Source organism: Punica granatum, chromosome 7, assembly GCF_007655135.1.
Source record: "Punica granatum isolate Tunisia-2019 chromosome 7, ASM765513v2, whole genome shotgun sequence".
Classification (NCBI taxonomy): Eukaryota; Viridiplantae; Streptophyta; class Magnoliopsida; order Myrtales; family Lythraceae; genus Punica; species Punica granatum.
Window position 1 is genome coordinate 8,838,437 of NC_045133.1, and position 11,943 is coordinate 8,850,379.

General features: G+C 39.9%; 1 protein-coding gene across 3 annotated transcripts; it reads left to right on the forward strand.

The window, feature by feature from the left end:
• The first annotated feature begins 4,361 nt into the window (after positions 1–4,361).
• Positions 4,362–10,965, forward strand: LOC116213023 (ACD11 homolog protein-like). 3 transcript variants are annotated; one of them, XM_031547824.1, is made up of 3 exons: positions 4,362–5,027; positions 5,562–5,734; positions 5,845–6,077. In XM_031547824.1, the coding sequence occupies exons 1-3, from the start codon at positions 4,968–4,970 to the stop codon at positions 6,014–6,016; spliced, it is 405 nt and encodes a 134-aa protein (XP_031403684.1). In that variant the 5' UTR covers positions 4,362–4,967; the 3' UTR covers positions 6,017–6,077. The 3 variants fall into 3 exon arrangements, with proteins under 3 accessions (XP_031403684.1, XP_031403686.1, XP_031403685.1); XM_031547826.1 differs by having other exon boundaries at positions 4,371–5,027; positions 5,834–5,961; XM_031547825.1 differs by lacking the exon at positions 5,845–6,077 and adding an exon at positions 10,617–10,965 and having other exon boundaries at positions 4,372–5,027.
• Positions 10,966–11,943: the final 978 nt, after the last annotated feature.

Below are 11,943 nucleotides of genomic sequence, written 5' to 3' on the forward strand. Positions count from 1 at the left end.
TCACGCATAAGAATGCGGCGTTGTTAATTAGGTTTCAAGTCGGGGCGGGGCATGGCAATTTAACGTGTGGACAATAATACTAAACAAAATAAACATGTATATAAAATGGTCAGGGGACAGTTTACATGAGTTCTGAAATTAGTAAAATTTCATTTCTTTCTTTTCAGTTTCATGCTATATATTAATACAACATGTAGTGTGGTTGGTCATTCTCCAATTGTGGTGTGCCAATTTTGGTGTTAGAGCTCGATTACGGTATGTTGCAATTTATTGTGGTGTGACTTTGTCCTAAACCTCTTTTTCCCGTTCGATCTTGTCCTTAACGGTTCGCTTTAGTCCTACCATTTCGTTAAAAAAAATTGAATTTTCTGCTAAAATAATTTCGAAAATATAAATTGATTAAAAATAATTTCTGAAAATATATAAAAAGGACGGGTGATTGAAGAAGGGGAGGAGACTGTCGCATGTCGGAGCCTTGTCGGTGATCACCCTTCCTACCGGAATCGAGGGATCCTAACCTAAATTGAGATCCCTCATTCCGGGGGGAGAACGCCTCGCTGGGGCCATGCTTCCCCCTCCGAGGTCGCCAAAAAACTCGAAGGGGGAGGCACGGTTGCCGACGAGACCTCCTTCCCCCTAGAATCGAGGGATTCCCTAGCCGTCGGCAAGGATATGATAACCCTCGCCTCCTCTCCAATTTGATCTCCGGTCCTGTCCTGCCTTTTATTTTTTTTTATTTTTAATTTTATATGTTTTCGAAAATTATGTTAATAAAATTGATTCTTAAAATGATTTTGGACGTGGTAAAAAAAAATTGGACGGATATATATCTTTTTGACATAAGACTAAACTGAACAATGCGCATAACGTTAAAAATAAAATCGAAAGAAAATTTTAGGACGAAAGTGAAAAAATTTTAAAAACAAAAATCGAAGATTACGAGTGATTTTTTCTCCTATAATAATAAAATAGAAGTTATCTAATAAGGCAGGGGACAAATCCCAAAATAAAATTCCTATAATTAAATGATCTCAAATCGCAACTTCCTTCCCACAGTTCTGCTTCAGCCCATTGTCTGTCTCTCCGGCCTAGGCAAGGCAGCTCCAGCCTCACTCACTCTCTCTCTCTCTCTCTCTCTCTGTGACTCTTTTCCTATTGCCGGGCCTGGAATCCATACAATCAAAATTTAATTTGATTTTTATATTCTTCCTAAGTTTATAATTTTGGCCATTGACCACTAACCTTATGAAATCTTGGCAATTTTATCAACTCTGCACGATTTTAGGAGAAAAAAATGCATATCACTTCTTTAATGAGCGGACTCAATTCGAATAGGATTAGTCTAATTTTTTTTTCGGTAGAACATTAGAGCCTTGCCAAAATTCGAAATTTGTGGCAAGAGAAATTGGGACGTAGATATTTTAATATTATGCTAGGTTGCCAGGACGAGATGGATTTCTTCTTCTTTTTTTTTTAATAGAATTAGATTGAAATCCTACGAGAGTTTGATAACATAAATTTGTATTGGGAACACTAGAAACTTATATGTGCATGGGACGACCTAATATGCGCGCATAGAAGTCTGACTATAGTGATTTTTTTTTCCACAGATGGACTAATTTGGAAGAAAAAATAACGGTAAGAAAAATTATTTGTAAGAATCGGAAATTGAATTTGGAAAAGAAATAAAAATTAATTGGACATTATTATCTTTCAATTTATTTTTTAAAAAATTAAATTGTGTTATATTTAAACTAAAAATAAGAGGTACTTTTGATTTTTCAATTACATTCTATCTATAAAGTGGTAATTACAAAATCAATTTTTTACTGAAGTAATCAACGAATCAAGTGGGTTCATTAATAATTCCAATTTACAGATGAAAAATGGCAAAAAAAAATCATTTATTCCTCTTCTATATCTTACATCTATAGTATTTTTGCCCTGGTGGATCTCTCTCCCGTTTAATAGAAGTCTTGAATCTTAGATTACTAATTGGAGAAATACTAGGCAATATGAAACTGTTTTGACTGATATTCAAGAAAAGACTATTCTAGAAAAATTCATAGAATTAGAACAGCTCTTACTCTTGGACAAAATGAAAAAAGAAGACCCGAAAACAGATCTACAAACGCTTTGTATCGAAATCCACAAAGAAACGATCCAATTGATCAATATGCACAACGAGGATTATATCCATACGATTTTGCACTTATCAACAAATATAATATGTTTCATTATTTTTAGTGGTTATTCTATTCTGAGTAATGAACTTGTTATTCTTAACTCTTGGGTTCGAGAATTCCTATATAACTTAAGTGACACAATAAAAGCTTTTTCTATTATTTTATTAACTGATTTGTGTATTGGATTCCATTCAGCCCATGGTTGGGAACTTATGATTGCCTATGTCTACAAAGATTTTGGATTTGCTCATAACAACCAAATTATATCTGGTCTTATTTTCTGAACCTTGGTAATCAGAATCTCAATTGGGCCCGACTAATCTAATCGAGCCGAGTCAGCCCACTAAAAGGTAAAACTCTTTCAGCGTAGATTTTCTACATTCACAAGGACTCTAGCTCGAGACCTTATTTAAGCGGAATAAGTGCCGAACCGCTCAAATCAACCCACACGTTGGTTAATATGTGGTCTTATTTCCACTTTTCCAGTCATTCTAGCTACAATTTTTAAATATTGGATCTTTTGTTATTTAAATAGTGTCTATAAGTACAACATTTAAAGACCTACTTACTCTTTCTACCCAGGCAAGGATTTCTCCTATTCCTATATTCCAATAAAATTATTTCAGTAAATAGCAGAATTGTGGACGGGGACTATACAAGCTACCTAACTAATTTTACTGTAGAAATTTTTGGGACCAATGATTGGACCGTGCAAAATAAAAATACTTTTTCTTTCATAAAGAAAGAGATTACTCGCTCTATTTCCGTATCGTTGATGATATATATATAATATAACTCGAACATCCATTTCAAATGCATATCTCGTTTTTGCACAGCGCGGTTATAAAAATCCACGAGAAGCGACCAGGTGGATAGTATGTGCCAGTTGCCATTTAGCTAATAAGCCCGTGGAAATTAAAGGTCCCACAAGCGGTACTTTCGCAATACTGTATTTGGAACAATTATTCGAATTTCTCATGATATGCAAGTGAAACAAGTTCTTGCTAATGGTAAAAAGGGGGTTTGAATTTGGGGGCTGTAAGATAAGATGACATGATATATAAGTAGGATATGAAGTTAAAATGACAAATTTGTCACTATTTTTCTTCTTTTTTTTTGAATTCTTAATATATATATATATATATATTAAAAACTGAAGAAACAAGATTCACAAAGATCAATGGAGGAAGGGAGGTAGGGCTCGATGCCCTAGCCCTCCGATCGAGGTCATTGACTGCATTTGATGCTGTCGGAGAACTCGATCAAGATGTTGGTTCCCCGCATCGAGTCACCCCCGGATCTTCTAGCTCTAGAGAGAGAAAGTAGGGAGATTCCCAGGCAGTAGGAGCTCGGCAGGGCCACCAACCCTCGATTGAGGTTGCAAGAGACACCTAATGCTCTCGGCTAGCTCGATCTAGTGGCCGACATTGAGCCCCCACCACCGATGAATCTCCCAACTCTTTCTCTCTTCCTAAAGGCAGGAGATTCTCGGTAATGGGGGGTTAAACGCCAACCACCAACCCTCTGGTTGGGTTCACCAACAGAATTTAGTGTTGGCAGTAAACTTGGACCGAAAGGCTAGTGACTAGCATTGATCTCTGGCAGCCCTTTTCTAATATCTCACATTGCAATGGCAGATTTGAAAATTTTAATTCTCAAATGAGGTATTTATATATATATATATTTTTTCATGTCTAAATAATATCATAATCCGATGGGTCTTAATGAATAATTATGTCAAATATTCTCTTTTATTTTATCCCTATCATCAGCAAATACTAGGTAAGGATTTGAATCTATCAACCTTTATATCTGGCCTATCAAATGTGGGTTAAGGGATTAATTGCCAACACTTAACATCTAAGAGTAGATTTCACCTCCCCCGAGTTCAGGAGATTTTGGCCAAAAGAAAAAAAATTATTAATGGTATTTACAAAAAGTAACAAAAAAGAAGAATTTATTTTTAAAGCAAGAGAGACTTATAGTTCTAATATAATGAAATAAAAATACTAGTAATTAATAAAATGGTACAATGATTCTACCATAAGCAGTGTTATCAGAATCGGACCGGACCGGACGGTTTGACCGGTCGGACCGAAAACCGAACCTATGTCCGATTCCGTTAACTTAAAAACCGAAAATGCATAAGTAGACCGATGAACCAAAAAACGCAACCAGTTTTTAGCAAACCCATTCGAACTGACCGGTTGCATGGTTCAAAACAAATCCCCTGAAAATGAGCATAATTGGATCAAATCAATCGATTATTCGATTCTGAACTCTGAAGAACTGAAGGCTGAGGGAAACAGCGAAACCCTAGCCTTCATCGGTTTTTCCCACTTCAGTTGAATCAGTTCAGTCATCATTAGTGACTTCATCTTCTCTTCGCCAGTTTGCCTCTCTCACCGTCTTTGTAGTCTGTTGAATTGATCATTCATCGAGCAGAGGAGGGTCGAGCGTCCTCTTCTCCTTCGAGCATCACAAGATTGCAACAGGTTCGAACTTCCACTTCTCCTTCTATCTTTTCTCTGCTTCCCCTCGTCCAGACGCAGTAGAGCGACGACCCGAGAGCGGATTCCTCACCGGTAGAGGGACAGGAGACGGCCATCTCGAGGCACATCAACTTCTGAAATGATAGGGGGGCAGAGTCCAGACGCAGCAGGACAATAGAGATTGACCTTTGCAGGCACGGCAAGTGTCCAGACGCACGGCACGACAGCTCCGAAAAGGCAGAGTCCAGACGCACGACACGACAGCTCCTGAAAGGCAGAGTCCAGACGCATGGCACGGCAGCTCCCGAAACGGCAGGAGGCACATCTTAACCTTTACAGGCAAGGCACGGTTCGAGCTTCCTCTTCCTCTTCTCATTTGCTCACGATGATTGGACCAAATTTAATTTAATTGTTATAAGCTTTGCTTGCATTTGCGGTGAGTTGCGATGACAAATTGAGGCATTGGTGGTTGGTTTCGTTGAAATGCTTGCGGTTGTGGTGACTTGCTGAGGCATTCAAGCAAGCTATGATTTTTTGTTTCATTCTACGTACTACATAGCTCTCATTTGGTCATACCATATGAGGTATGAGTTGTGTTGTTAGTATGAATGGAAAGAACATTTAACAGACTTCTTGTAAGTTTTAGCACCAAATGAGAAGTTTTCTTTTCGATGTTGCGGAATCCTGAAAGTCCATATGGTTGTGCTCCAACCTCAAATAAATGCTCAAGTTTGGGCATGACTTGGCCGATCAAATCACTTCTTATCACATGAATGTTCTGGTCATATTTTTGTTCAACTAGAGGACTCTTTTAGTAGACGTGTCTACTTAGTTTAGCAATTCGTAGAGTTGGACTAACACGACATTTTGTTATTTTCTTTAGGTGCGTGACCTCGTGGAGGCATCGAAGATATACACTACACTCTATAATGTACTTGACCGCGATGTTGCAAACAGAACGGTGAAAACCCAAGGAAGCCATACTAGAAATCTATGCAGAGTTAGGCAGGGCCTCGACCTCATCAGGGCTTTGTTCGAGCAGTTCTTGTCTTCCAAGTATGTACCTTTTCACTGCTATGGCATGTTTACATTATGTTACCATTCCAGCATCGAATGATTCTTGTGTCTATTGCATTCTCATTTTTGCGTTTTTAGATTTTTGTCAGTGACTACTCGTTAAAGGATGCAGCAACCACAGCCTATTCTCGAGTTTGTGCCCCGTATCATACATGGGCAATTAGAACTGCGGTTTATATGGAAATGTATACACTTCTTGTATGTTATTACTATTTTCTAATATTTATTACTATTTTCTTGTATTTTATATTATTTTCTTAAAATAATAAATATTTATTTATTTTAAAATTAAACATGCGGTCCGACCCATCGAATTCCCGGTTGAACCCATAAACTTATTAACCATACCTCGGTCGATTCGATGTCCGGTTCGGTTCTGATAACACTGACCATAAGAATTAAATCTAAAACCTTTTGGTTATCAAGCGAAATCGTACTATTCTAATACACTCTGTTTGATAAGAAAAAAAATAAATCCAATAAAAAGGAAAAAAAATTAATAAAAAGAGTTTTTTAGGTCTTGTTCGAGCTTCGCCTATATAACGGCTGCTTTGCTTTGTAATTGATCAATGGAGGGAAATAACAAAAAATTTCCAATACACTCACTCTCAGCATGATCTTCTAAATTTTCTCATTCTAGGAGGGCTTGGGATTCTAAGTAGTTCTTCAATATCAGAAGCTGATCTAAGTATGCTATGTACTTGCTTCTTATGAGGATCTAGCACCAAAAAAAAAAAACAGGTTGCTTAGATGTGATCTGGGGTAATTTTAGGGAATCGGCAGTATTAATTGTCTAGGGTTTGAGAAGACGATATGGAGCTCGTTCTCAAGCATTTGCCGAGGGATGTCACGGTATCGGCTTCAAGAACCTGAGGCTCAAAACTGATACATGCTCTTTAGCGAGCTTCAACGCCATCCCTCGGTAGATGCTCAAGCACGACCTCCATATTGTCTTCTCAGGCCTTAGACCGTTAATATTGCTGATTCCCTAGAATTACCTCTAATCGCATCTAAGCAACATGTTTTATGTTGTGCAGGATCCTCATAAGGTATAGAGCATACTTAGGTCAGCTCCTAGTATTGAATAACTACTCCCAAGCCCTTAGCCCAGAACGAGAGAATTTAGAAGATCATACCGAGAGAGAGTGTATTGGAAATTTTATGTTATTTCCCTTCGTTGATCAATTATAGAGTAGAGTTGTCGTTATATAGGTGAAGCTCGAGCAAGACAATAACAAGATATTTTAATGCGGCCAACAAGCGTGGCCGACACCTATGGCTTGTCATTATGACTGAGGTCGATTGACATTATTGGCCAGATACAATGGCTGACATTAATAGTTCTATTAACCTACTACAGTTAGTTGAGATAAGGGGGAATCTCCATTATTTCTGAAACGACTCATGAGGTGGTGACATGTTGGGGTCAGGGTCATCTTCAGGCGAGTACCACCACGACTTTTCCTAAGGCCACTGTTTTGTCGTGTTTAGGTCTACTTCTGTCACATCTTTCCACTAGTCTTCTTCAAACATTGTTGAGTGAGGCCAATTGGTAGGGTCCCACAGATCATTATTACGAGAACTAGGTCGTGGTTGGTATCCAGTTGGAACTGGTGGTTGAGTCGTCGTGTCAGCTGATGGATTCAAGTCCAGTTACATGAAGGCTTCTGGATCTAGGGAGTTTGGATCTTGGGAGTCCAATGGAGGGACTGGGTTGTCCCTATTGTAATCTTCAAGTGCCCATTGAATTATGGGTCTGGTCAGCAAATAATCTCTTAGATAGTCTCAAGGGACTTGGACGGTCACAATGTCCAGATGACCTGAGGGATTACTCATTTTCTTTTTTCCCCACAGATCATCCTCTAGAATTCTCGATATTGGTCATCGAGATCTAGGATATCTATAGTAAAAGTCCTCCACACCTCAGATGAATAGGTTCGTTGAAACTCTGTAGGCTCTCAATGTGCTCAAAGTGGTCTTTCACGTCTAGGAACCATACTGCATGGCTGCTTGAGTAGAATAATGGTGTGTTTATGCAATTGAGGATGATATGGTACTTTCTTGGCTTCTTCCTCACACAGTTATTTCCATTGATGGATGGACCGAAACCATTCTAGGAACTGAATAAAATGAGTACTTGGGTTTCTATCTTCAGTAGGATAGCTTAACATCTCCATGTCTGGGAGGTTGCGATTGAGGAAGTTGAGCATTAATTCCAGATGAAATTGAATCCTTATAGTATAGCTGTGGCATAAATACTAAAATAACTATTTCATGTCCTCGGAATATGGAAAGTTGCATGAGTGCCTGAACGGATGGATAAATGGGTACTAAGGATGCATTCCGTAGGGTTGGAGGGTGAGACCTTCGTGGTACAGGAAGATCCTATATCGATATTCCCATATGAGGTTCTTGGCCTTGACAAGGGACATCTTCTTCCCGATTAATTCTAAGACTTTAGGGGGAATATCACCCGTAAGCCTTCCAGGTGGTCTTGGGTTCCAATGTGCACCTACGGCTTGGTTTTAGGCCAGTGGTGTTGTGAACATGCAGATAATAGGCATGACCTATAATGTCTACCCAATTAGCGCATGTTCCTTCATTGACAACAAGTCAGCGAGAGTGTTATGCTTTCCTTTGATGTGCTTAACCTCAAACTCAAACTTAGAGAACCATTCAGCCCATCTAAGAAGTTGAGGATGAGGCACCTGCTTTTGCTTGAACTGGATCATCTTTGGGAAATAGGACATATCCATCTCGACTGTGAACTTATGCCCGATCAGATGGAACTCAAACTTCTTTATTCTATTTATAATCGCCAAGATTTCTTTGAATGTGAAGTGATAGTGTTGTTCAGACAGTTTGAGTCTTCCACTCCTGTATCCACCGATGTGGCGCTTGCTATTGAGCTCTTCTATCAAGATGGCATCCCAGTACTTATCACTAACATCTATCTAGGGTATCCATTTTCTCGTAGAACGAATCTGGAGAGGAGGCAAAGACTGCAACTGAGCTGTGAGTTCATGAATTCCTTGGTTTGGGATGTCCCCAATGCTGGGGCGTCTGTCTTTAGCATTTTCTCGAGCGAGCGAGTGAGTCCGCCGATCTTGGGAAGGAAGTCCCTGAGATAATTCACTGTTCCAAGAAACTGTTAGATCTGTTTCTCAATAAGTGATTCTTCAAGGTATTTCAGTAGCTCATAAGCCACATAAGGCTCTTGCTGGTAATAGTTGTCTGCGAGTTTCATTCCAAGGAATTGGATTTCCTGTTGGCTAATAACCATCTTCTTCTCGGATAGCATGATGCCATAATTGGATACCAAGTCCAAGAACTGTTAGAGTAGGCGGGCATGGGCCTTTTCAGTTGGGCTAAACAGAAGGATGTCGTCCATGTACACAGGGGCCTGGTCCATGATAGGACTGAAAATACGACACATAACCTTATGAAATAGCGATGGATCTGTCTTGAGCCCAAAATGCATTAGCTTTTACTGGTAATGGTCATTAGGAATACATAACTCAGTTTGGCTCTGTCTTTATGATGATTCCAAGTTATCAAAACCCAAATTTCAGGTCAAACTTTGAGAACACCTTGACCTAGGATAGGCGGGTGAATAGGGCTTGCTTGGTGGAAATGGTTGAGGGGCTGATAGTTGATAACCAGCATCAGCTTCCCTTGGATCAGATTTGCTCCAATCTTTTGTTTGCGTAAATGGCCTCACATGCCTATGGTGAACTGGAGCGTTCAATCAGGTCTTATTGCATGAGGTCTGCACATTCGAAGGAGCCAAGTTGTTGATGCTCAGGGCTCATACCGGAATGGCTAGCCTTGGTAGGGTTGATGTCTTCGTTCTTCTTGAAAGGTAGCTTAACAAAGAACTGATCATTCTTCCACAATGGATGAAGACACTTCTTGAGAAACTCTTGGTGAGAGTTCGCACAAAACTTTTGCTTAAGGCCTTCGACCAGATGCTTAATCTCGGTTTGTTATGCCATGAAGAGCCAAAGGGTTTGCATGTACGATTGAAAGTACTAGTTAAATCAGACTCCTTTAGGCATCATCCTGAGCTCAACTATCCGGGTAATGATATCTAAGCCAATCAAGATGTCCTTCCTGGGCAAGGTTGATCCTAGTACCTTTGTTATGAGAGAACATCCAAGAGAAACTGGATCTTGATCAACTTGCTTGTGAGGTGGGTCGAGAACACCTCTCTGGAGGCAGTGTTGAAATGATTGGTATGAGGCTTCCATCACTCTTTGGAAAGGACATCTACATTCATGATAGTTTGGGTGGCTCTAGTGTCTAGGAATGCAATAACTTTAATAGGCTTTGCGTGCTTCAATGAGTAGATGGACACTAGAACGTGAGGGATGAGTTCACCATGTTGATTGCTTCTGTCACCTCTATCGCCATATAGCAGATGTCAGTCTCAGGCTCTGAGAAATAAGAGTCAGAATTTGTGAGAATGCCGCAATGGAAGTGGATCCAGCTTCTCCAAAGAGATGTTGATAGCATTTCTCCAGCTGTTGTACCATATTGATTCATGGCTTTGGGCATTTGGACAGTTCTTCGCAAAGTGGCCGGGCCGGTTGCAAATGTAGCACCTAGAGGACATGAGCTTTTTTTTTTTTTTTTTCTAAATCTTCTCTTCTTCCTCAGGTATTTCCATTTCTTTCTAGAGTATTTTCTAGATTTAGCCTTGGATATCTTCCACTTCTTATAGTGTTTCTTCTTCTTGGTAGAGAAGTTGTAGTTCTTGTCTCTCGAGGAGCACTTGATGTATCGCTCTGGCTTTCCACACGCTCAATTTATAGCTTTGTCTACCTTCACATACTCACTTATGACCTACTTTTTCCTGCAGATGTCATCGAGAGCTAAATGGACCTCCAATTGAATTTCACCGATCGTGCAGTCGATGACTCTTCTTCTTCGATCTTGTAAAGCTCGTTCAGTAACCCCTGCTAGAGGAGCTGGGATGGAGGAGATGAAGACTTGCTTCAGGGACATATTTGCGTCGAAATCGTGGAACAGGCGGACTAGGTGCTTAAAATGGAAGTCCATGTGCTTCTTCTTATAGGAGAAACATCTCATTTCAAATAACTCTATTCTTTTGAGTTCTTTGAGATCGTCAGGGTTCTTAATGAATGCCGCATGCATTAATGTGATAACTTCAATGGGATTTTGACAGAGGAAAAAGACTCGGTTTTGTTTCCCCAATGATGGACCATCAATTTTGAAGTTTCCCAATAAACTAGGCCATGAAATCAGCCAGAATGTCATGGTTATTCTGGGTGGTAAGTGTTCTCTTAAAAAGATAAGCCAGGAACTCCCAGAGTCTATCTGACTACTTCGAATAGGGGATATCGTCTAATGTGAAGACAATATTTTCCTTTGACGGTGGTGTTGCCACTACATGTTGTTCGTCAAAAACTTCAGATTGGACATCTTCATCTGGGTCTTCAACTGCTGGCCCTCTTTCCATCATCTTCAAGGGTGGAAAGGAGTCTTCCGAACCTTCTGTTTTCCACGACAAAACTTCTGATGTCTTGGCCTCTTCTTCTTAATGAGCTGAGTCAGATGAATCCTAGTCTCTTTGCTTGCTACTAGTGACAATCATTTGATCTGCCTGATAGCCTTCTTTGAGGAAAGAGCTGATAGGATTCTCTTTGAGGAAACCATAAAGGCTTCCTTGGTCTTTTCTTCTTAAAGGTTAGGCATAGAGGCAGAAGGGAATTCATTAGGAGGGTTTTTTGCACTTCTTTCTTTTTCTCTTTCTTCTTATGCTTTGCCTCTTTTACTTGTATGATCCTGTCCCTTAGGTCACTAAACTAGCTCCAGAGGGCTTCCGTTCTTCCCTATAGGGGAAAAACATTGAGGACCATCAATAAAGGGTCTTTCCAAAAATTTGAAAAAGGCTTGAGGTCTGTGACGATGATGATGGTACCGGTTTAGAGACTCCAAAGAGAGCCGCAATCTGGTTTCTCAGTTTGTGAATCTCTTCCTCTTTTTTGTCCAGATCAATCTAGAAGTAGGAGACATGAGGGGCTTCCTAGATCTCCTTGAGTCTCTTTTGTAGTACGCTGAGGAGCGACTAGGTTTCTTGATGGTGGTAGACAACTTTGTTATCTAGCTGGTTGACCTAAGTGGTTAGAGAGTCTACTTTGGTCCCGATTGACGAGAGGACGTGG

What these genes read in the sequence shown, in the direction of transcription:
- LOC116213023 (XM_031547824.1), top strand. Translation starts at nt 4,968, where the DNA reads ATGGCACGGCAGCTCCCGAAACGGCAGGAGGCACATCTTAACCTTTAC. An exon ending in ACCTTTACAGGCAAGGCACG is followed by an intron (nt 5,028 to 5,561) that starts GTTCGAGCTTCC and finishes TATTTTCTTTAG; the next exon opens with GTGCGTGACCTCGTGGAGGC. An exon ending in GAGCAGTTCTTGTCTTCCAA is followed by an intron (nt 5,735 to 5,844) that starts GTATGTACCTTT and finishes GATTTTTGTCAG; the next exon opens with TGACTACTCGTTAAAGGATG.